The following is a 26,663-nucleotide window of genomic DNA, read 5'->3' as shown; positions in this document are numbered from 1 at the left end:
CTTCCCCATCTGGTGTACCCTCACCCCGTCTGGTCCCCGAGATATGCTAGGGACTGTCAGTTGGTTGAAAATGTTCAAAGGAGGGCCACCAGACTGGTGCCTGCACTTCGGCACCTCAGCTACCCTGAGAGATTGGAGCGCCTGAACTTGCCTAGCTTATACTACAGACGGGCAAGGGGCGACCTCATTGAGGTGTATACAGGGGTAAGCATCTCAAGGGGCACTACTCAGTCGAGTGTCCTTACTTAGAGCTGGCGAACGCTCGGCCCCACAAGGGGTCACAGCTCAAGATTGAAGAAGCCGCGGGTCCGAAAAACTGTGAGGGCAAACGTTTTCGGAGTTTGAGTTGTCAACTCTTGGAACAATCTACCAGACTTAACCAGCACTAAAGCAGTTTCAGGTACTTTCAGTAGCCGGTGCATGCCCAATACTTGCCAACAGTTCGTAACAGAGACGTGACCGATCGCCCAAGCGGCTAACGAGTTGATCAGTGGTGAAGAGGATAAAAGTAAAAGTATGACTGGCTGAGAGTTTGTGTATGACTGGCTGAGCATTTGCCTGTGACTTACTGAGCGTTTGCCTCTGACTTACTGAGCGTTTATCTATGACTGGCTGAGCGTTTGAATGACAAGCCAATGGAATAAAGAACATAATGCTGACCTTACAATATATATCCTACTACTCATTGCAAAAAGTTCGATTAGGTCGTCTGTTTATATAAAAAAATGGTATACAATTCCTAAAAGTGAGGTAGAGATTAACATTGCTTGCATGACTCCAGTTTAGATGATAACTATTTAGAGTTATTTTCAGTTTGCCCCCACGTACTCTTAACAAAGTGTTATGATTCCGATTGTAATAACAACTTTATTGAGGGTTTTTTTTCACTCCTTCTTATAAAGATTCAATAGTTTTAACCGAAAAATCCCGCTGATTGGAAAACATAATTGTTATTTGAAAATTAAGAGACAGTTTAATCATTCAATTTGTGTCAACATTTGGTTTGACAGCGTGTCATTAAAGGATTTTGGTCAGATATGTATATATAGCGTAATCACTTCTCCCAGCAGGTGATGCTGATAGAACCGTCCGCCAGCTACAGTGTGGCTGCTTCACTGCCACAATGCAGCCACATGCCAGATAATAGGGAAGCTAAGGTTGAGAAAATGATTTTGGGAAAGTAAATAGGTTAAATCGCTGAGTCGATAAAACTGTTTTTCAAGGAAAATATTCCGACTATGTATTACATAATAAATATATAATTAATGAAAATAATATTGGGTGAGTGAAGTAGGGAACACCCACCCTAAAAGCGGAGAGCGTTTCGTAAAATGAAAATTAATGTGGTAATATTTAAATGTGCTTTATTTTTATTCAGTCGGAACTGTAAAATGTATATCTGTGGTGTGAATGATCTTATTATCAGTGCTTAATGCGTAGAAATTTTTAAAAAGTAATCTTTGGAGTACGATACGCTCTACTCGAAGATTATCAGACGATAATCTGGATACTAGCGCATAAAAATATATAACAATGGAGAGAAAAACAAATTAAGTACTCGTAAGTAATAACTACGAGTTTTGTTCATCGTATGAGTCACATTATGGGTGATTTAGAGAATATTAGTATGACTCGTACGTCTGGTAGAGCTCACGTGGTCGCGCGCGTGTTTACAGAGTTAGTGTACACACGCTAGTTCTTATACTGTGTATGATTGTGTACACTAATGTATGCGTTTAAAGGATTGTCAGTGACTTTGTGAATATCTAGTGGTGGTGTTGGTAGTGGTGATAAAGTCCGGAAAGTAGTGTACAGCTCGTCAGGTGGATAGTTACAGACCGGCGACGACGCCTGACCAGGACTGGGGGCTAAGCAAGATGGCGATCCTAGGCCCTGTGACGTGCTGGGTGAGGGGGCCCTGACCACTTGTTGTTCACTGCTTAATTCACTCTCTAGGGCACTGTTATTTCCTGCTGAACATTAATCAACGTGAAATAAATATACTGAGTTGAATTTTAGAAGGGTAGTAATAACTAGTGATGTTGGTAGTAAAGAATGTGTGAGGTTTATTGTAGAGACAAGGAGCATGGTGGGAGGACAGTACAACACAGCTCAGTCTGGTACACTATGATGACACTGGGATTTGTATTGGCATCACCAGGTTAGGACTTAGTAATGTTTATGTCCCCAGTATGTACTCATGATCTGTTCAAACATATATTTGGAGATGTAATTATAATTATCTTTATATACTGTATATAAACATTAACTGCAGTCTTTTTGGTGGGTTATATCTGAAATTTTCCTAAAACATCAATTTCAATGTATGAAATCTAACTACAGTTTGTAATAAAAAAAAAAGGCAATGTTGAAGGTACTCAAAAAGTGGCATATTAGTTGTGATTTGTTAATGGAAAAAAATTTATTTCAGAAATGTGATTTTAGCGGTAATAAATGAATGAGTGATGTGAATCAAGCTCGGCATTGGTCAGTGGGCTGGGAAAAATGAGACGAGCAGATCATGCGTCACCAGTTACCCTGAGTTATTTGATGTGAGAGCTTGCAACCTAACCTAACCAAATACTGTGTATAAAATCCTGCTTTTAAAAACATGTGGGGGAGGAAGGTTTGTTAAGGCAATTTTTCCTTAATTCTCAATTTTTTTATGGGTACTGTTCCCGGCTGTACAAACGCTTACATTAAATATACAGTACAGTTCGTGTTCTCAACTGCACAAACACTGAAGAAAACACACAAGTAGCTGTTACTTTTGGTCAGTCACCATAAATAAATTCATAATTGTTCTTTCTTGGCTTCCACGACAGATTCACATTTAATGAATTGAAAGAAGTGTGTTAAAGTGAAAATTTGACGGAAAATATATTGTTATTTATCAATTGAGTCAGACAGCAACTTGAGGGTAACTGAGTAAGCAGACCAGTACAGTACTCAACCACTCCAACACTCCCATAAAAATATTGTAACTAAAATTCTTCAACTTTAGAAGATCAGATATTCTGTATAATGCACCAAAAAGTCTCCTAAACATTAATATTTCTGAAAAAGGGAAACAAACGTAACAAGTTGAAGTATTACATTAATTGTGTTCAGATATTTCTATGTATGGAAGGTGACTTTGGAGTTACATTAGGGAATCCTTACCTACCAATTAACCCCTTAGTACAATGTCTTAACCCCTTGAGTACGATATTTTAACCCCTTGAGTATGATATATTAACCCCTTGAGTATGATATCTTAACCCCTTGAGTATGATATAACCCCTTGATTATGTCTTAATCCCTTGAGTATGATATCTTAACCCCTTGAGTATGATATCATAACCCCTTGAGTATATCATAACCCCTTGATTATGTCTTAACCCCTTGAGTATGATATCTTAACCCCTTGAGTATGATATAACCCCTTGAGTATGATATAACCCCTTGATTATGTCTTAACCCCTTGAGTATGATATCTTAACCCCTTGAGTATGATATCATAACCCCTTGAGTATATCATAACCCCTTGATTATGATGTCTTAATCCCTTGAGTATGATATCATAACCCCTTGAGTATATCTTAACCCCTTGAGTATATCATAACCCCTTGATTATGTCTTAACCCCTGGAGTATGATGTCTTAACCCCTGGAGTATGATGTCTTAACCCCTTGAATATGATATCATGACCCCATGAGTACAATGTCTTAACACCTTTTGTACAATGTCTGACCCCCTTGAATTTGGTATCTTGACCCCTTGAATACGTCCATCCTCAAAGGGTTAAAGATTAAAATGGGATAGTCTTGAGTGCCACAGCATCTGATGTTATGTAACTAACTCGCCCTTTGTGTGGATCAGCCATAATGGGGTTTTAAACATCAAAACTATTCACATCCATACCACCCACTGGGAGGAGGAAGCATAACCTAGGATCAGTCATTTCTGGTCAGTGGCTTTCATCAGGCTACTTCTTAATGTGGCATCCTATTCTATATTATGTACGGTAGGGGTCTCGTTCAATAATATTGTGTTGAGTTAACTTATGTTTTATGGGAATAATATGATTAAGGGAAGCAAAAAAAAAAGGTCCTAACCTAACCTCAAGTGTCAATAAGTATTGTACTACATATGTATACTGTAGTTACATATTAAATAAATCAGCAATTATTCATATGTACAGTAGCTAAAACAACTATCTGTGCAGGTGGGGGTCGATATGCTCCAAAATTTTATGTGTACAGCCCTCATATCCCAAATTTTATCTTCCATGGTCTCATATTATTTCCCACAAAGTATGCAAAGATGGTTATTTTAGCTACTGTACATGTACATTATGTAGATACTGAACAGTACTGAAAAACAAACATTGTGCAGGTCACAATTACCAATGAGAAATGAACCGTCAGAGGTGGTGATTTTGTGTTCGTATAAGCCCTTGAGATGGTCAGGTATGGCCCGCGGGGATGATAAAATTTATCAGCCAGTGAAATTGTGATAGAAATAGATATGAAGGAAAGATTGCAGTTATGAATGAGTCAGTAAATTCCGTGATGATTTTTACATCATTGTGGTAATAATTGAATTTATATTGTTAATGCTAGTAATAACAGTATTGTAAAGGGAAAATGTTATAAATTGAAATCACTAAAGAATTAAAAAACAAAGCCGTAGCCATTACTGACATCTTAACAAAGGCAGCAGCCAAACGTTGCAACACTATGCTAAACAGACGAGGAGAAATGGTGTACATCGTGTACTTTGTTTTTAATCACTCAATTATCTATAGCTATGACTAACTCTATGTAGAATTGATGTGCAGTCAATCCTTTGAAATGAAAAGAAGATATAATATCTGTAGGGAACTTTGTACACACGACGGTCACATCAAACCCGCTAACCACCGCCTTGCGCTAGGCTTCGCCGAGCCAGGTAAGGCAATGCGTGAAGCTGTAAACTTCAATCCTGCAAATATGTGATGTAGCACTTGTGTTGGCCCTGAAGAGGGTAACTAAAATGAGAATTGACCCTCAAAGGGTTTTGAGTTTGACACCACTGGTAAAGCTATGTATTTTTTCCATATGGCAACTCCATCCAAAACAGGACATTAATTGTTTTGTTTTTTTCATAGAGCCACTCTCTTAATAACTTCTGCATCTTTTCAATACAAGGAAGATTTTGTACTAGCACAAATAATGTGTATGGTTGGTTCACTTAGGCTGTAATAGTGACTGAGGCTTGCAGGAGTCACATCACGTTCTTTGTTCAAAATCACTATATATTTTCTAAGTTCATATTATGTTACTATATGTGGTCTCAGCGACACTACCATTAGCAGACTGTCTACTGTTAGGTGGCATCACTTAGCTAGTTGAGGGTATAGTACACAGCAAAAGTAGTTCAGAACTATGGCCAAGAGTCGAGTAATCTCTTGTTATTCTCAATGTTGTGAACGGAGGTGCTTGCCAAGGGATAGCCACTTGAAGAGTGATCAGTGGCAGAAGTGTGGCTGGGGTGATGAAGTGACCAAGCTAACTCACATATAATCAGATTTTATCAGAATAAATGGATTAGGAAAGAGGAGAGACTTATTTTAGATGGTAGACTACTAAATGTACAGTACAGGGCAGCTACAGTATCAGGAATTGGAGAGAGACATCTGCTGGGAGGAGGGGTATACTGTATAGCTATGAGGGATGGGGTAGAGAAGTGATGTATGAGAAGGATTACCGGGTAAATTGTAGGCTGGCCGCTGGTGTGGTCTGGAATACTTACATGTAAATTACTCATACTTAGGGACTGACTGTACTGGACTAATAGACAGACTTGTTGGATTATTTGTCAACATCTTGTATGATTTATTTCAGGTCGTCACAGCTCTTTAGTACCGGGTACTTGAATTTTTTTCTCACCATTTTGTCTTGTTAGTCTAAGGTTAGTGTTAATAATTACAATACTGTATACTATTACCACATAGTACCATGCCCTGGAACGGATACTTCCCATTTTGTCACCAACCCGGTTCGTCGCCCAAAAATCCCATTTCATCACCACTAACAGACTGTTAGTCGCTGGTATTAGAGTGATAAATTGTACGTTATTATTTTACACGAATAAAAATAACACATGTATACAGACGACTCGAGAATATTGTGTTATTATTAGACATGAATTTTAATTAGTTAATAAAGAAAATGATTAAAACATTGGTAAATAAACAAAATACAGAACAAATGAAGGTGATTTCTTCTTCATTGATTTGCAATGACAACTATTTGCTGAGCACAAGCTAAAATCTTGCACAAGAAAATCAAATCATGACAAACAAGTCCATATCTGGAAGCTGTGGGATGAATCTGTGGAAAAAAATATCACCACTTCTAATTTCCTAAAAAATTGTCAGTCTTCTTTCGAGCTTGCATGAGTAATAACAATGTTTTTATTTTGTTTAAATTTTAGTCTTTCACCTATTGTTTAAGTGAGATGATTGCAGGCGTATTAACAATGTTTTTATTTTTGTTTAGTCGTTAATAAATTGTTTAAGTGAGATGCTTGAATGAGTAATAAAGTTTTTTTATTTTCGTCTTAAAAAAATTTTCTTGGTGAGATGCTTGCATGATCCAATGTATTGTTATGCCGAAGCATAATTTCGTAATACAATTTTGTAAACTGGGTGTTTTGATTATTTTCTATCCCAAGCAACTGTTATTTTGGCAAATGTAGTGAAATTTTGTGTATATATTGATGTATTAATTATGTAAGAATTTTCTGGAATGTATTGCCCTTGAAATGGTGATGGGAATGAACACGGCGATGAAGCGGGTAAAAACAGTGGTGACGAAATGGGTAAAAAATGTGGTGATGAAATGGGCACAACCCCATGGAACTACCTCTGTGTACAGTATATTTGGTGAATGGTATTTGTGAAAGGAGTTCAAGGATGTTGGTTGAACACTGTTAGGATGTGTACAGTATATATGCTTAATAATATTTGTGTTTGTGGTTTTTTTGAACACTGTTTGAGTGAGGAAGAATGTTGATTATATGTAGGATTATGTCTGAATGTTTTGTGTGGTGTGATGGGGCCATCAGTGACAGTGACTGGTGGGGGGAGGTCAGGGTATGAAACAGATGTCCAGTTTGAGTCCGGGAGGTTGATATGACGTGTAAGCCAGCTGTAGTCTCTTGTCGGGTGCATGAGTGGGAGGTGTTTGTAGTTACAGTGCCCACATGTTACTGTTAGGAGGTTTAGAAAAGGTTGTTTGGAGTAAATTGCAGTTTCAGATGAGTACAGTACAGTAATAACAAACACACATTTCCATAATATACTGTACTGTACCCTCTTTGTGTTTATAAAATGGTTGTCCACAGTGGTCACACACTTCAGCTTCCTGAAAATTATTTGATGGCCCAAGTTCTTCTCCTAAGCATATCCGTTAGGCTTGTAGTTTGAGTTTTCAGTGAAACAAAATAGTAAATCATTGTGACACAAATTGTAGTGCTGTAGTGAAATTACTTCCCTGACTTAGATACCAACAATGGGTCTCACTGCATAGTAAACAAGCAAAACTCGAAAGATTCTGATAAAGTATATAAATATAGATAAGTTTACACCATAGAATAAGGGAATTAGATTTTTTGAAAACTGTACATAACTTATTTCAGGTTTTACCGAATTTTAATGATGCTCAGGTAAGTTTCTTTGTGTTGGATGGGTGTCTTAAAAGGTAAAGATAATACATTAGCAGCTACTGTCACATTATGTTTCCTTGAACAGTGGTCAATAGTTTGGCCTGTGCCGTCTTCCTTGTTTATTTAGTCGAGCAAAACTTCTCCATATTCCTCTACATCACTACATGTATTTTCCTTAAAAATTTCATAGCCTCTTAGGTTTACGTTTGTGGCTACCAGACACCTGGGTAATATTCATGGTTGCCAGATTCAAGTTCTGTTAAATCTCCTTCTGTTGTGGTGTTTGTAGCGTAGCTGCCGGCCGGGAAATTCCTTGAGGTTACTAGTACTGTTGGCAATGTAGGGCATGACTATACAGTACAGCATAAGGCTGCTCCAAGATATTTGAAAATGGATGGGGAGCAACATTTACATTTTTAAAAAAATATTCATTTTAGAAAATGTTAATATTAATATATTCTAGATAATTGATTTCTTTTAATTTAGCAAAAATAAAAGTACTGTATTTCCATGTTATTTAGTGGATTTTATCTATAAAAGTATAACAAGTTTTTGATAGTACAGTACAGTACTTAGTGAACAGGTCCATGAGGGGAGTGGCTACCACCCCAGGTCCCTAACCCTGAGTGTGTTGTGATGACTCAGGACTGCTAGGAGAGTAGTGAGCCATACACTGTACTGTGAAGGATGAAAATAAGCAATTTGATTTTAGAGACCCAAGAAGAAAGTCGATAACACTGACCTTTAACCCTTCACTACGGGGACACCACTCTTGAGATTTTATTTGGTTAATGCCAGACACTTTTATTCAGCACAAAGAGAATCCTGCATACAAGGGGTTAAGGAACATGTACAGTCTGGTGACGAACAACCACTTGATATATTTACATGATCCAGCGAACCTTCCCGCTGCGCTGGGCTAGATATTTCCTGGTAATCGCATATGATGGACGCTGGATACCATGTTTGGTAAAATGGTGTACAATACAACCTATAAAACTTGGCTACTCAAAACTGTGGTTGGCGAGGGATTATTTACCCTATTTTTGTTAGTTTTTATTTATTTTTTTTTTTTTTATCTAGTTTACTGTTGTGTTCTTTTGTGATGCTTTATGCAACTGTTAACCCCATTTACTCAGGGATGGACTGTTGCTTTACTAAAGGACAAGAACAAAATTATTGTAGTTTTTTAGTCCAACACAAACACCATAACCTGCTGTACTAGACTAGCTTCCCTGATGGCGCATGTGACTAGTGTAGTCCTTAACTGTTATACTATGTGATGAAAAATCTGTGAAAAATAGTTTGAGTAGCAAGCATAAAATGACCTGTTTTTACAGGTGTAGGTGTGTAAACATTGATGATGGACCACAGCTATGTCAGCCGCCAACATCCTCCCATGGAACAGGAAGCGACCAGTAATATCCCTCGGTATGTTTGAAAGGGGTTTCTCGTTTATCATTTCATTTTGAGCATGCATCATTCAGGATGAAATATCTGTGAAAATGCTGATTTAGTACTAATGACTCTTGAGTAACTAAAATTTTTTATTTAGGATACAGAACTATCAGTAATAGTAATTTCTTATGCAAATTTTTTGTTCCCTAGTACAGTATAGCTACTTTATTAATATTATTTGGGTTTTTTCCAAAGTAATATCATGGTATAATTGTCTTTGTATGGGTAGTAAGTTATTTAGTTTATTTTTTTTTCCATTTTCTTCTTGAGGTAGTGAACTAGCGTAGCATAAGTGCTGGATATAAATTGGAGGCTTTGTCTTGGTATTTTTCTTGTTTATCTTGTAGGAATTATGGTAGTATTTGTGTGGTGTTGGTCAGTAGCTATAGTCCACCAGTGGATGACATTCTGGGGTGCCTCTTATCTCTCTGGTGGTGTTGGCTTGGCTGCTTTACTTACATTCCTTTTACACCCAAGTGCCTTAAGTTGGTCTGCCACAGTTTCCTCTATCTATTCCTTACATTTCCCGTTCTTTCTTATATCTTTATTCAGCACTAACTTAACATAATGTGGCCTAACTTAACCTAAATGTATTGCAGACCACACACTACAGTAGTGACACCAAACTGTACTTTCTTCCTCACTTCCTTCTCCTACTTGTAAATCCTTCCTTAGATAAACCTTATTCTTTCCACACATTTTCTTCTTTCTTTGAAAAATTGGCAAAATCTGTTTAACCCGTTGAAGTCAGATTTGATAGTTTATTTTTTGTGTGTTAAGAATTCAAGCATTGGTACATTATATTTGACAGTGTGGGTGTTATTATTGGCTTCTGTGTTCAGGGAAGTTAACATTGTATCTCTCTCTGTTAAGTAAGGGTACAGTAGTTGGTTCACTTATGTAACAAACTAACAAAGAAAAATTACAGTAGTTGGTAATATGTTTTTCTTTGGGTGTGTGTGTGTGCAGGCACATGTGTGGGGGGGGGGGTCAATCAATAACTTGTAATTTACTTCTCTAAAAGCTTCCAACAATATTTCATGAACCCTGGTACAGATTATGGAAATGAATAAGTGACATACATAGACACAGAGGAGTTTTACCAGCCTCTATCGCTCTCTTACACCCCATCTCCCCCCCAAAAAAAATGTGAGTTCATTTGAAAATCTGACGGAATTCCAACTCCGGTACAAATGATATGAATGAATGGTGACTTAATGAGGCACATATGAGTAAAGTCATCTGTCTGTTCATATTTACTGTGCTTAACCTAATGGCCAGTCTTGTTCAGAGGAGTGTTGTCGTCAGTTCACCTCTCCCGTTTATATATACTGTATATGATTTAGATATTTTGATTTCCGAACGATTACTTTTGAGTTTTGAAATGCTCTACGTACTGTACAGTGAAACCTCTATGTAATGAACTATTGTATGGAGATTAAAGTCCAGTATATCGAGGCTCCGTTAGATGTGAAACCTTACATGGAGAGAGAAGTCTGTTATATGGAGGTCTGATTGTACTGCCAAGTCCAAAGGTTTAGCGGAAATCATAACAAGCAGAACTCTTGACCTGACTACGTCCTGTTCTATTATGTTTACTCTGGCATTACACGATGTCGCATGAAGAATCTCATATAAAATATTTTTAAAAGAAGATAAAGGAATACTGTAGTCATAATGGCCTGGGAAGGAGGGAGAAGAGGTTCTGTGAATACTAGTACAGTAAAGTACAGTCGACCCTCGTTAATTCAGACCCCTTTAATGCGGATTTCGGATAATTCGGACGAAATCTGAACTAAGCGAGGGACTGTCCGTATCAAATTTCTGGTTCTGGGATTGTCCGATAGATGGTGCGCCAGACCGCCAGTCATTGTTGACTTAGCGCCATATTCGAGTATCAGTGTTGTGCTGCCCTGCAATTTTCGTTGATATTTCAGTGATTAGGCATCTTTCAGCCTTGTATTTTACATCATGTCATCAAGGGGGAGTAATACGCTGAAAAGGAAGTATGTGACCCTTTCTGTGAACCAGAAACTGGAACTTATAAGGAAGTTAGAGGCTGGTGCTTCGGTGTCTAGAGTTTGTGACAAGTATGGTGTTAAAAAGCAAACAGTTTCGGACATATGCAAGGCTAAGGACAAACTCACTGCATCTTCTTTGAAATATAATGCAATATTATGCAATATTAACCCCTAAATCGGTTAATTCGGACAATCGGCTAAAACGGACACCCTTCCCCCCCTATTAGTCCGTTTTAACGAGGGTTGACTGTAATTCAATAACAATATTAATATCTCACAATTACTATTAAGATAAAAAAACAAGCATCAAAATTCATCAGTGTCCCATAAAGAATTTAGAAACTGTGAACCTTATCTTACCAGTGTGAGCAGTGACAGCCCAGACTCACTGATGATTGCCTGTTCCAGATAACAAACAATTACTTTTTTATGGTTACAGGTATTAAAAAATTTATCTGAGTTGTAGATAGTGATGGAAAATGATAAATATAATTAAATATAATAAACCATAAAATGGAAAGGATAAATATGATACCAGAATGTGGATGTAGAAATAGCTATAATTAATAAGTGACAGGATAAAAAAGTTGTTTGTGGTATCTTGTGGGCGGGAAATGGCGATATACTGAAACCTCTATTTAACGGACTGCTGTACTGTATGTAGAAATAAAGTGTTGTATCGAGGCTGTGTCAGATGTGAAAACCTCCATCTAACGAACTATATGGAGATGAAAGTTCGTTATATCGAAGCTCCGTCAGATGCGAAACCCTCCATCTAACAAACTTATATAAAAATAAAAGTCTGTTATATCGAGGCTCTGTCAGGTTATATGAAGAGAGAAGTCCGTTATATGGAGGTTTCACCGTACCCTATACTGCATGGACAAGTCTCGCCATCAGCAGCCACTTCCCATTTAAGCCACAAGGAACACAGTGATCAATGTGTTACTTTTCATCTGCTTTGTATAATCGTCTTGTAAACTGGACTCCTGATTTAATACTATTCAATATAACACTTTCATTGCAGCTTGCCACCCTATATTGTATTTATTTTTTTATTTAGAGTGGCCAAGTTCAGTTTTGCATGCTTTCAGCCCAGAACTCAGCCATGATAGAAATAAAAATTGGTTGCAAAACTATAAAACTGTCAGAAATAGTGTGGAATGTCGAGACGTGTTGAGATTAACTGTTAGTGGGGATTTGGGGAAGAAAATTGGATGAGGGGGAGAGCAAAAAAACTCCAATCAGACAAAAATATGAAAAAGTCAGAAATTATATTAAACTTGAGCAAATGTGTCTAATGATATTCAAAGCTTGTTTCCCGCTTTACAAAAAGTGTTTCATTTTCACATCTAAGCTAAAGTTTCTTTTGTCTTCTCCGTACTTGACGACATTTCTCGTAGCAATTGTTTTAAATTAGACAAATTTAGATTTAGGTGCGAGATAGGTAAACATTGAGGGAAATAGAGTAGCGGAACAAGTTACCAAACATCATCATTAACTCAAATACACTGGATAGCTTCAAACAGGTTAGATGGATATATGAACGATAGGGGTGTAAACGGGACTGCTCAGTATGGATCAATGGGCCCGCTGTAGTTTTCTCCATTCTTATGTTCTTATGTATGCTTGTTCACTGTATACAGTACTAATAAGTTCATAACCCTTACTGTAACAAAATTCTCTGGCGGGCTATAACAAGGAGTCAGAATTCTTATTCTTATAGAATTTAAGTCTGAGAATTTTCAGTACTTTTAGCTTCTTTAAATATGTTTTTAATGGCTTAATAAAAATAAAAGTGATCAACTGATGTAAGCATAGTCCTCCCACCCTCAGTAGATGGCAGCATGAGTGGGTGGTTCATATGTTAGCACAGGCCACCACCTATGCTGTTCCCTCACAACACCACAAATAAACAGCAAAATTTAGCTACAGTAGTTCCTTTGCTCCATCAGTCACTTTGAGTCTGAACAACTGTAGTCCAGGATGCAGTTGCTCAAACTCAAGTGTTTTGAAATACCTGTAATGGAATTAGTTTTGAAGTGAGAAAAAGTTCAGTAGTGTCGGAGGAGTTATTATTATTATTATTATTTTTTTTTAATGCATGGTTTTGTGCTGCAATCCTGTACCCCATATACGGAATTGCATTGAAATACAGTTGATTGAGCGATTTTTAAATTTTGCACAACAATTCTTGGTGAGGAAATTCTCCAAAACCTCGATGAGGGAAACTCCGCTAAATGTGATCGTCGACTCTGGTACTTGGGTTTCTGTGGGAAATTGACATCTCCTTAACTTATACTGTACAATATTTGGTTAATGCATCATGTACATTACTTTAACTAAAGATAGCAGCAAAAACTACAGTACGGTACATAACCTTGGTACAGTACAGAACATACAGTAGTACCTGTGTTGTGGATATATGATGGGAGAATTGAAGGTTTGGTTTGGTTTACTAAGGTGCCTCTCATCAGGTGGCAGTATACTGTACTATATATTTCTGGATTCAATTGGCTGTCATTTGTTATGGTAATTGTTGTATTTCACCGGTCTTAAGTGAGCGTAATATCTGAACATTTAATTAACAAGAATATAGTACAGTATATGAATAAATATCTAGCGATATAACAATTTAAGTTAGTAAGGTACTGGTACATATTATCCCAAGAAAAACAACAGAAAGATATGGTACTGTACTTGTGGATACAGTACTTAGCTTACTGATACCGATTAATCGGCAAAATACCTATACTATCTGCAGGCCGATACCGATTAAGTGGTGTGTCCTTAATTTTCTGTAAATATGATGACATAAGGTACAGGGATGTCATAAGATCTTGCCTTATGTATTATTACCCAGTATCAGGCCAACCATTCAAGCCCAGCATAATCTTGGTGGCCAGTACCCTACCTTCTGGTTAACTCCCACAGTTTTAGTTCTCAGAATCGTCTCTTGTGAACTGTTGGCATTCGTAGTAGTAGTACAGTAGTAATAGTAATAATAGTAGTAATAGTAATAATAGTAGTAGTAGTAGTAAGAGTGAAGTAAAGAGCCAAATCTGAAAAAGGTGGTTGATGAATTTTTCTGAAATTTTCAGGAATGAAGGCCATTGGTACCTGAAGTAAGCTCATGAAGGGATTATTGGCTTGAATCATTTTTAGTTGAGCTCAGTGAGTGAAATAGAGGGAGAACTACCCTGAGCAGCTCCATCCGTGCCGGCATTTCTGTCCGCGTCCACATCCTTGGTTAAGTTTTATGTCAAGAGGCGAACTTCGTATATATATCGGTGATTACCCATTTTTTGGATACTTGAGAATATTTTTTGAAGGTCAAATATGAAGAACTGTTTGATGAATTTTTCAGAAAATTTCAGTGATGAAGGCCATTGGTATCTGAAGTATGCATATAACGGGATTAGTATAAACTATAGTACAGTTTTAGAGTAATTTTGTACAGGTGTATATTATGAATAAATAAATGAAAGCACTTTGTACCTGAAGTATGCATATGGAGGAGTCATGAAAAAGAGATGATTTTTTTATATTTCTCATTGTTTTTCACTACTGTAGTATGGGAGTGATAAATAAGCAGAACAAATTTGCAAGTTGGCATCCTCAAAAAAAAGGTCTTTAATGACTACAGAGTCACTGGCTCATATTTTGTTGTTGTTTTTGGAGGCTCTACACCATTCATAGGTTACATCTTGAATGTGTGTGTGTGAAACCAGCTCTTAAAGTACTCTTGATTCATTATTTTGTGATTAATTACTTTTTCTATTCATCTTGTATTTAGTTTAATATTTTCCTTCTTGGTCAGCATTATTCCTTTCCCCCTTTATTAAGTGGACAGTTTCTTTGATACATCCTCCATGTGTTGATGTAGGACGTACTGTACAGTGCTGTGTTAGGCAGCATACTGTATCCGCTGTATTTTATGATATATACTGTAGTCTGTTCTGTCATACCATTTGGATATCTTTTTCACTTGTCACTTTTTTTTAATTCTTGCAAAGTTATATATTTTTTTCGTGGCATCTTGCAGGTTTACTTTGTTTTGTAGGTTACTAGTATATATTAAGATCAGTATACCAGGATTTTTATTTTTAAGTAATTCCTTAGAAGTTGAACTAGAAATGAGAGTTTTTTGGTGTGTATGTTTCACTGAGGTGCACCTACACCACATTCTTTTATTCAGTAGAATTTTCTCATTCCTGAGCCTTTTCATGACTAGTTATTACACTTGTCTTATTTACATTGAAATTCTAGTGACCCAACCTAGTAATTATTGTTCAGTTGAATTATTACACTCCCTTACAAGGAATTCAGTTTTATAATCTGAGGCTCCTTAACAAATTACTAATTACTGTATAATTCAAGATAAAACTAATAGGACTTCAAGTACATTCAACGTGTTAAATATACATCACACACACAGAGCTAGGGGCAATATATCTAATGTCCTCAGTTTTTATATTGTCCTCATATTATCCCCCAGCAAGGGAAGTAAGTGGCAACCTGATGCCAGTCTTTAAGGGTGAGATAACTGTTTTGTGTTATTGGTAGCTGCTGGAGGTACAGTAATTATAAAATCATCTTCATCAAGAATGATTTTGGGACCCAGGGAAGCCCAGGCTTTAAATAGAAGACAAATTCCTTGTGGAATGGGATGTGGGTGATTCCTTTTGTGAGGATCTCATAATGATTGGTCCTCAACTTGAGTTGTTTTGTTGAGGACAATGGGTTTTGTCCCTTTCACCAAATTTGAACTTCTGTACAAGTATATGGGTAAATACCTACACTAAAGGCAGCTTAAGGGCTCTATCCCAGGCATGCACCATGGTGGGATTGCATTTTTTATGTTGCAGGTATAATTCAGAAATGTGGACAATAGGAGGAAGACAGTGGAAGAGATGGGAAAGTGAAATATTAGGCACACTGTATTGTACTGTACTATACTTGTACTAGCAATGAGGGGAAAGAACGTCTAGGAAATAGTATAGTATTTAAATGGTAGTGTTGAGAGGTTTGTGGAGATGTTACAGCGATAAGAATGAATGATTGACAGCAAATAAATATGAACTCTGTGTTTGTTGTTGGTTCAGGCTGGCTACTTGATAATATTGTAGGAAGGATCCAAAGAAACCTTTAACTGGTTAATGACACCTTTATGAAAATACACCAGACTGGTTAAAGTTCAGACTTTCAGAGTACAGTGAAACCTTCATCTAACAAACTACATAGAGATGAAAGTCCTTTATATCGAGGCTCCTTTAGATGTGAAACCTCAATTTAACAAACTATATAGATATGAAAGTCCTTTATATCAAGGCTCCTTTAAATGTGAAACCCTCCATCTAATGGATTATATGGAGATAAATGTCTGTTATATGAAGGTTTCACTGTATCAGATCGATCAAAGTATGTTACGTTGATTTTTAAATGCTTTCTTTTTTTATTCAGGCATTTTGCTATTGTAATGCTGGTTGGGTGGAACCAAAAGTAAACACTCAGAGACACACTCTTCATGCACTGTCCTTCTTTAACATCCTGTGAGAACTGTTCTCTGTATCTCTCATCTCTTGTCTTCTGAATTCTCTCTACAGACCTTGTGCTTTTCTTCCAACAAGCCATTACTCTATTACTGTATCATATGCTTCAGCACATGTGGTCAATATTTAGAATTTATTCAAATTTAATGAAGAGTTTCTGTACTCCTAGACATGCTGGTTAACCTCTTGAGTACAGGGGTCCCTCTGTGCTCCATACAATTACCAGGCTTTAACCAAATGGAATATGAAAAGTGGCACCCTTTTAGTGAGGGAGTTAAGGATCTGTGTTCAGAATTTAATATTTCAATTGTACTTAGATTTAATTAATGACCCTTGAAATAATTAAACATATTTAGAATATTAAAAATGCAGATTACTCTATGCAAGTAAGTTTTAAATAATGTGTTATCAAGAATGGAACTGACTACCAATTAAACACATTGATTTTCAGTTTCCAGCAAATTAGTGTCTTTGCTAAATAAAACTAGTGACCCCTTAACCTGGTTTTTGAGCATATGGTCAAATTTTAGATTCTTTTGAAATTTCGTAGAAAGGTAACGGTACTTCTTGACTCACTGACTCAGGATCTATGTTAGGGGGGTTAATTTTTTTTCTTTCTTTATTTTCCAAATATCTACCAACCTCTTGTCCCATCATTCCCTTACTTTTGTCTTTACTTGTACTGTTCACATTGTTTTTTTTCAACTCCTTTGCCTTTACTCCCATGTGACCATCTTGGTTATTTTATTCCTTCACATAGAAAACAAAGAATATACCTTTACAGTAAGATGAAAAAATCAAGGAAGGAAATATGTTGTATGAAGTACCCCGAAGGTCTGTTGAATTATGGTAACCTGAATAATTTTACATTATTTTGGTCTGTGTTAACATGTATTTTTTTGTACTGTATCTGTATCCTCTCTTGTTACCTTCATTATCCCACATGTTTTTATAATCATGATGCAATATTACATGAGACATGGTTAGATGTGTTTGTATCTTCTCAGGTCCCCCGCTGCTCGACGTACTGGACGAACACGTAGCGTATCCGAGTCGGGCCAATGTCAGGTACCTTCTCCAGACGCTCCTGCGAGGTTGTCTTCTCTAGCAACACCAGGGCGCACATCTGGCAACACCCTGCATGACACTCAGGCTGCGAGATCTGAAAGACCCAGGAAGTCGAGACATGCCAGTGGAAAGGTTCATCACACTGGCCGTAGTGCACGAGATGGAAGATCACCTTATCAGGAGGGAGGTCAACCCAGAAAACTTTTATATCCATCAATATCAGGAGGATCTGGGGATGAAGAAGACAACTCTGCTGAAACAAAGAGGTCTCGCACAGCACCATTGCCAGATATTATGCACGATTGGGAGATCATTGTCAAATCCCTCAAAGCGAACGAACGTCGCGAGAAACAAGAAGTCTCCAAGACAACCGGTTCTGTCAGTGATAAAAGTTACAAAGGATTGGAGGGCAAGCATGGTGAACGAAAGTCCACAGATGAAGCAGTTAATACCAATCGGAGGCTGGACTTTTCTGAAGGTCAACAAAGGGTACCTGAAGAACCAATTCCACCTGAACCTTCTACCAGTAATCCAGAAGCTGATAGTGACAAAGAGAATACTAGGCTAAATGAGTTGGTGTGTAGAGATCAGATGGAAGATGTTGACAATAGTGATGCTCAAGTGTCTCCCATATTTAATGAAGATGACAGTGATAATCATACACATCTTGAAAATGGTCAGCAGGACATAGGTAGCCCAGAAAGTATAGTACCCAGTAGTGGAGAAAATAAACCAACAAACATATTCGGTCCTTCTGAAAGTGAAACTGAAGTACAAAGTTTAGAAAGTACAAGGCAGGAGATACCTGCATCACACTGTGTTACACAGTCTGTTATTGACATGAAAACTGATGGTGATAGTGGCAGTGACATAGTTGAAAATGACAGTTTTGACTTAGCCAGAACAACAGTTACTAAAGATATGGAAAAAAGAAAGTTAAAATCTCACTTGAAAGGGAAACTTAATGCTCCATCAGATGGTAATTTTGAGGTTGTTGGTACATGTAACGAGGTCCAACTGATGGAGGCAGAAGATCATTCACTTGAAGGTTTTCAGAATAAAAATGATAGTTGTAGCATCTCTGACTTGTCTCTAGGGCAAGAAAGAGAGGAATTGTCTTCTTTTTGTTCTCCCAAAACTGGTAAAACTCTTAAAGCATCTAGAAGCTTACATATTAAAAATGAAAGGGAAAAAAGAACAAGTCAGAAGGCATCATCAGTGTCTAGTGAGCAGGGTAGTGATGATACAGTGTTAGACAGTGTATTTGACAGCAGTTCAGTTACTAAGGGGAAGGGAACACCGGAGTATACCACTTGTGATGTGTTACAAGACTCAATGAATGAGAGTAATGAAACATTGAAGTGTCATTTAAAAGAAGACATGGGTGTTTCTGTGAAGAATTGCAGAGGTGAAAAAAATGATTCAAAAGAATGTTTTCAAAATAATGTTTTAATGGATAGTGTGGGTCAAAACGTCCCCAAAATATCCCTCCTTAGAAAAGATCATGTATCAGTGATGTTAAAAAGTGATGAAACTGATAGGCAAGACTCTTCCTGTGACATTCAAATATCAAGACAGAATAGCAACAAGAGCAAGTCAATAAAAAATGTTTCCGAGGATTCCAGTGTAACAGAAAAGCGTTTAAAAAGGGAAGGGAAGTCTTCTCGTACACAAAAGAAAGATTCAGAGACTTCCATTCATTCTCATAAGAGTCCCGGTGAGTCCAGTGATGAAGAGCATTTGATGCACACACTGACAAAGAATGAAAAGCAGAATAGTGTGAAGTCAGAATGTATGCTTAAGGAAAAATCTCCGGTTGAAGAAATGGATGTGGCTGTTGATAGCAATAACATGGGTGAAAGTCGGGTCGTTTTTGAAGCCACAGATAACCAAACTATTGAGACCGCGGATGATAATAAATTGAACAAAGTCGGCTGTCCCGCTAAGAAAGAAGACTCAAGGGTTCCGTTGGCAGGGAACTCGGAGAACTATGAAAATCATAAAGACGATGGTGACAGTGAAGGTGACATCAGTGTGATACAGAAAGAAGAACCACATGTACTTGGAGGTGAAAAAGAAATAATGAAGAATAATGAGGAGAGTTTGAAATATTATGTAGAAAAAGAAATAAATGAGAAAAGAGCAGCAATAAAGACTGTTATATCTCAGAGGGAGTTCGAGCAACTGTTTGGACTGGCAGATGAAGAAAAATCTCTCGTATGCAATTTCGAGGGTTTTCATAGTAACCTAACAGACAAGAGATGGGTGGAGGAACATCTCGGAGATGACGTTAACGTCGAAGAAGCATTTGAGGGTTTTGTTTCCGTCGGCCTACACGACAATAATGACCATCTTATAAAGCCCGAATGCTCAGATCTAATTACACTGAGCGGTGACAGTAATTGTGTTCAACTGTGCGATAAAGAAAAAACTGGTACGAGACGCGTTGCCACGGACAATAGGAAAACATGTCATGAATGTCAGTTGGTGTTTGAGACTGCTGCAGAAAGATATCAGCATCGGCGCGTTGGTCATAAACGAATATACGAGTGTGTGTTTAATGAAGGCCAATGTGAAAAGAGTATTGGAGCTGTACGCTATCATTCTCATCTATGGGAACACCACGAACTTCTTGTTAAACGGATGCTGGAGGATATGTCGCTTGATGTCATGTCTTGCACATTAGCCGGGTCAATGTCTAATACCCCTCAGCCGTGTCGAATGTGTCTTTGCCTGTTAGGACAGCCCACTCGACAGCTGCATGAGCTATTGGTACATGGGCAAGTGTCGAGTGTATTGACTTTGGGCTTTCCATCCCCCCAAGCGACCGTGTGGTGGACGGGCAAGGGGTTGTCATGGACGTGTCACCAGTGTTGCTCCACCCTTTCTGGAAATCAAAACCCTCAGCACTTTTTGATGTTGTGTGCTCCACATACCTTCCCAAAGATACTAGCTAATCACCTTGTCAATGTTCATCTCTTGAGTGACACTCTACTGCACGGTTGGTGGCTGCTACTGCGTCTTCTTCTCGTTCTGCCGCCGGTCGACCGATCTTCCTTGGCCTCGATACTGACTCTTGGATTACACAATAATAGTTCTTTTGCATGTTGTCTCATATGTAAACGTTCTTTAGCATTTATTGTGAGTCCACAGTTAGACGAATCTCGTGGGTTGTGCGGAAGTTGCTGGGATATGGTAAGTGACAGTCTATCGTGCTGGTTTCTTTGTGGTTTTCCACAACCAGATAACCAGGATCAGTTAACTGCTCACCTCATTGTAAATCACAGAAGTCAGCTAGGAGGAGGCTGGTGTGTACTTTGTGGAGAGTGGGTAAACTCTCTTCTTCCTCATGTATTTAGTCATAGGTATGTTAAAAAAAATGTTCCACGTTTTACATGTACTTTTTGCTCCACCACTCTGATTGGGCAAAATATCCTGTCTTGGGTAGTACACTCTTGGGCATATCATGTGTATCCTTGCCCTTTCCCTGCTTGTGTCACACAACACTGTGATTCTGAATCTGATGAGCAGTCCAAACCTGGGCAGACAGTGGCACCTACAGCTATACATTTGGCAACCCACATTAATGCATGTCATCTTCCCAGTCACGAGGATTTGAGCTTAGACGATATAAGTATGATTATTCAGTGGATCCGTGGAGGACGGGGAGGACTGCTCTCTGCTTCAGACACTCACTCATTAAATATGGTGTGGCACAGTCACACTGGAGATTTGTTTACATTAGTTGGTGCCGGTCATCATCTGAGTCCTTCCACTACTGTAAAAGTATTCTCATCATGTGTGCTTTGTGGATGCTCAAATACTCTAACATTAAGGTATGCAGACTCAAGTCCGGCTCCTCTGTGTCCACACTGTCGTCTGGGGCTTCATCGGTCTCAAGCTGGTCCACCTTGGCATTGTCCTGCTCAGTCTTGTAATTTCTACACTCCTCAAGCCTCTGGTCTTTACGATCATCTTATGGAATCCCCCAAACATCGCCAAACAATAAAGCCAAACCTCAAGTACGTTAAACTACCCAGTCGCTGTTCTAAGTGCAACATGACCAGAGTATTCAAGGATCGCCTGGCATTATTTTGTCACCAGTTATTATCACACACCCTTGCTTGCTTAGCCTGCCCGGTCAACGCCATTACAATTACATCGCTTCAACACCACCGCACCACCTGTCATGACCTAAGATCTTGGGATGCAGTGTGGGCACGCCTTAAACACAAACAACAGCTAAGAGAAAAGTACAAAATGCAGCATCCTAAAGTAGTAGATGAAGAGGATGGATGTGTTATACTTGTAGGCACTAGTTCAAGTGGTACTGTTGTAGCTCAGTGTGATCCCTTAATATGTGTTAACATGTTGACAGAAGCTCCTCAGGAACACATCCAAGAAGGTTCAGTAGAGCAGGTAAGAGGAGAGGAGAGAGAGGAGACCGCTGAGAGTGAGGATGATGTCGTCCCTGGCTGGTGTGGATCTTTATGTACTGTGTCTATGTCTCCACACAAATTGACTCCACCCACCACTGACTTAACATCCACTGTTGACAAAAATATCACTATGAAGAAAGAGAAGGTTATAGAGAGACAGATGGATGTTGATAAACTACGTGCTTCTTCTGATAGAAAGGCCGAGACTAGGAAGGCTGATGTTAGCAGTACATTGGCTTCTGCAGTTACAGTTTATGGGGAAAATGAAAGGGAAGAGGACAATGAAGAGGAGCAAAAAGATGATGATAATGATAAAAATAATAATAATAATAATAATAATGATGATGATGATGATGACAGTGGGAGTGAACCACCACTACAGATTGACACGGCAGCAGCTTCACCAAACTCACCGCGAGGATCATGTCCACCCAGTCCTGGCTCAACTTTATCTATTCCAAGTGGTAACCATGTTGAGTCTGTTCCATTTCAAATACCTGCTGTTGTAGAAGCAGCTTCACCCAAAGAAGCTAAAGAGTCTAACACCATACCTGTCTCATGTTCTAAACCTTCACCACCAAAAGAACTTAATAAACCTGACAAACAAGAAAATTCAGGTAAGTCACAATCTGAAGGAAGACAACCCACATTTGGTTTCGTTAACAGCGTAGAAGGTCAAACCATTCAGAACATGGCTGAAGTTTTAACTGAAGAGTTACACCAAAAAGGGGAAGAGACAAATAAATCAACACCAACAGGACAGACCAAGTCCAAGTCAGCATTGGAGAAAGAACCCCATCAAGCTGCTGCTGCTGCTCCAGAGGTTGAAGTTATTGTGAAGAAGAAGACTAATACAAGGGAGAAGCAGGGGAGACGAGGAGAACCAAAGGCTGTACCAAAAGGCTTGGGAGAGAATGCTGATATTGATGAGACTTCAATGGGAGAGAACATCTTGCGTGATCTTAGTGACAAGTTCACCGGTCAATGCGTTGGCTGTGGCGTGAGTGTTCTCCTGCCCCGTCTTCTGTTACACGTCAATGAAGCTCATCCTCATGCGCTGGTTACCTGTACTTGTGGAGCTTTTCAGGGGAGTCTCTATGCATTCTTGGTCCACTCGTTTCATTTGTCTCATCTGCCGAGTGAAGCGCGTCCTTTTGTTTTATCTGCACAAGATGGAAGCCAGAAGACAATGGTGGTGCTTGAAGCTCGATCTTCTCCATCTGTTGGTTACACTTTTCCTTGTTTTAAGTGTGGTAAACGCTTTAAACAAGAAAAGTCGCGACAACTACATTATAACTTGTGTAAACTTGAAAAAAAGTTTGAGTGTGAAGTTTGTGGAGAAAAGTTTGTGCGTGACCACCATCTAGTCAAACACAAAGAGTGGAAACACAACCCTCAAACGTGCCCCCACTGTGGTAAATGCTTTACATCTGAGGTGTCATTAACTCAACATGTGCTTCATATACATAAGAAGCAATTGATACACAAGTGTGATCATTGTGGAGATCGTTTTGGTACTCGCACAAGGTTGAGAGTACACACACGTATCCACACCGGAGAACGACCTCATAAATGTCAGCATTGTACACAAGCTTACGTGTCAAGAAATCTCTTGGCAAAGCACGTGGCTGCTGATCACCCTAGTCAATCAACAAATTACCAATCTGACTCAAGTGAGGACCTGGGTAAATACAAAAGCCGAAAGCATAGAACCTCGGTGGATAAACCGGTCAAAGGCAAAAACAACGTAGATAGTGAGTCAGATTCTGATATCTCGGAGGTCGAGGGATCCGAGGAAGTGGCGGTAGATACCTGTCAACCCGGAAAGTTAGACGACGATGACAAAGTAGCCGAGGAAGAATTCCAAACAAGGCTCGTTATGATAGCAATGACAGAGTCAGACTTAGACACCTCAGATTCAGATACCGAAAAGGCTCAGACAGTTCATCACAAAAAAACTGCACATGGAAAACAAGCAACTAATAAACAAAAAACATTGGAAACGGTGGAAGTGGTTAACGAGGAAACTTACCGGCATGATGAATTACAGAGTCATCATCTGGACATTCAAGGGAAGCACGCTGAACAGAAAAGAAAAAAATTGGTCGATGGCTCCAGTGGTGTAGTGGGGGCTATTGGCGGAACAGTTGACGAAAATACAGTGGCGCCCGTTGTGCGAGAAGACATGTTGCAGATGGTAGACCGTGCCGTTGGAATGCGATGTGGACCGTGCCACTTGACGTGGAGTAACCCAGCTGGGAAGTTGCTCCATATGTACCTGGTTCACCCTCAGCTTGTATTAAACTTGGGGCTCACAGACTGTGCTTTTTGTGATCATTCATTTACCACCGCAGATGATATCAATGACCATCATTTAGCTTTTCACCAACGTGCCATGCTACCCAATGGAACATTTCGTTGTTTGTGTGGCCTAGTGTTTCGTGAGGATGGAGCGTATTATTTCCATCTCTATTATGCCCATAAAGCCCAAAGAGCACTCAATGTTGGTGGAGAGATTGTGTGTCGCGTGTGTGAAGCCCGCCCGCGCCTTAACAAGATCGTAGACTTGGTTGTGCATCTTAGTGACACTCATACAATGTTTGATCATGTAAGAGTAAATGATGCATACATGTGTAACTTTTGTTACAAGGCTTTTGAATCATGGACCGTGCTTAGTCTGCATTTCTTTATGGTACACAAAGCTACTAAAAGTCAGACATTAAGTTATGACTGTCCTTACTGTGATGGCGCTTCCCCATGGCATTCTTTGGAGGCTTTACAGTACCACCTGGATAATGTACACCCAGCTAGACATCGTGTACACAAAGTTCCCGAAAACTCTTGTAGTATATATATGCCTGCCACACGTGTTACTGCAAGTACTCCCACACAGCCGTCTAATTCGGGAAATAAAAGGAAGAAATCCATGAACAACGCCAGTGGTAAACCTCCTCCTAAGAAACGGAAGAAAGTATCCAAGAAGGGTCCACGTGATGGCGGAGGCGGCTTGGAGGCAGACGAAACCCTGTACTGCATTTGTCAGTGTCCGTATGATGAAGTGTCCGACATGATTGGCTGTGACAATCCTTCCTGTCGCTATCAGTGGTTCCATTTTGAATGTGTTGGTATTATGGCTGCTCCAGAGGGCAACTGGTATTGTCCAGAGTGCACTACTACTCTCAAGACAGTTCACAAGCAGCAACCACACGCTGATCTATATGAATATTATAGCACCTACGAGACAGATTCTCAACCAGCACCCAAGCCACCTAGCCAGCGACACCGCTCGTCATCATCATCATCTTCATCGTCCTCCTCCTCTTCTTCGTCAAGTGATTCCTCCTCCTCGTCTTCAAGTAGTGATTCTAGTAGTGATAATGAAATTGAAAACAATGAGAACAATGACAACAATGACTGATAATAATTGTATTACAACATACATTTTCAGTTTCAAGTATACAGTGTACAGTGTGAACAGCTAGAGTACTGTACTTCTCTCTGAAGGTTCTAATTAGTTATTAATCTGACATTACTCATAGTTGTTTCTCCAGTCTTAAATCTTTGCATTTTTTGTAATTTTTTTTAGAATTACAATATATATTTTTTCTTATTGTTACCTCTATTCTTACGATGCTCTTACTTTAATTTGAAGAGTATTACTGTGGCAGAAATGTTTAAAGCACAGTACCTGAAAATTGAAACTGAGAGCACTGGTAGATAGGAGAACATTATTACCTACAACTACGAGTGCACATGTGGCATAGTGTCATGTGCTTGGGTTTACAATGAATTTGAATACTTTTCTAGTTATATCCATGTGATGGTAATCATGGTACAGTAATAAATTTTTGTGGTATGATGTATTTGGTCCTAATTAGTCATAAGGGTTTCAGCCCAGTTATTATGGTAGCCTTGAGAAACAGTTTAACAGTGATGGTTTTTGTGAGAATGCTTTCAGCTTGTTTAAGACTGACTGCACTCCATAGTTGAAATATTGCTGTGCCAAATACCATCATTATTATTTGTTGCCATTTTGAATTGGTCTCATAGGAGCTCATTAATGTACAGTAGTTTAAACAAGGAATCATGTGAAAGAATTTTATATCAACAACATTACACCTGTAGTAGGGCATATGTGAACTCTCCATATTTGTAAATCGGTTTTATGGTAGAATAATAACCTGATATAGGATTTAAAAGTGATCTTAAAGGTACCTTGATGGTAGTTCTTGTCCAACACAATGAAGATGTTTATAATCCTTAAAGCTATCATACACTGTAAAAAAAATATAAATATATAAATATATATATATATATATATTTATATATATATATATATATATATATATATATATATATATATATATATATATATATATATATATATATATATATATATATATATATATATATATATATATATATATATATAT

The 26,663-nt window shown here is 38.4% G+C and overlaps 1 protein-coding gene across 2 annotated transcripts; it reads left to right on the top strand.

Annotated features, from left to right (window-relative positions):
• The first annotated feature begins 1,657 nt into the window (after positions 1-1,657).
• LOC121875919 lies at positions 1,658-26,513 on the top strand. Of its 2 annotated transcripts, none has more exons than XM_042380673.1 (3): positions 1,658-1,907; positions 9,039-9,123; positions 17,731-26,513. In XM_042380673.1, exons 2-3 carry the CDS (start codon positions 9,053-9,055, stop codon positions 25,646-25,648), a joined length of 7,989 nt encoding a protein of 2,662 aa, XP_042236607.1. In that variant the 5' UTR covers positions 1,658-1,907; positions 9,039-9,052; the 3' UTR covers positions 25,649-26,513. The 2 variants fall into 2 exon arrangements, with proteins under 2 accessions (XP_042236607.1, XP_042236606.1); XM_042380672.1 differs by having other exon boundaries at positions 9,033-9,123.
• The last annotated feature ends 150 nt before the right edge of the window (positions 26,514-26,663 follow it).

Source organism: Homarus americanus, unplaced genomic scaffold (genome assembly GCF_018991925.1).
Source record: "Homarus americanus isolate GMGI-L3 unplaced genomic scaffold, GMGI_Hamer_2.0 scaffold27806, whole genome shotgun sequence".
Taxonomy (NCBI): Eukaryota; Metazoa; Arthropoda; class Malacostraca; order Decapoda; family Nephropidae; genus Homarus; species Homarus americanus.
Note: the sequence above shows the minus strand (reverse complement) of the source record. Positions and strands in the feature narration are given on the sequence as shown.

What these genes read in the sequence shown, in the direction of transcription:
- LOC121875919 (XM_042380673.1), top strand. Translation starts at nt 9,053, where the DNA reads ATGATGGACCACAGCTATGTCAGCCGCCAACATCCTCCCATGGAACAG. An exon ending in GCGACCAGTAATATCCCTCG is followed by an intron (nt 9,124 to 17,730) that starts GTATGTTTGAAA and finishes GTATCTTCTCAG; the next exon opens with GTCCCCCGCTGCTCGACGTA.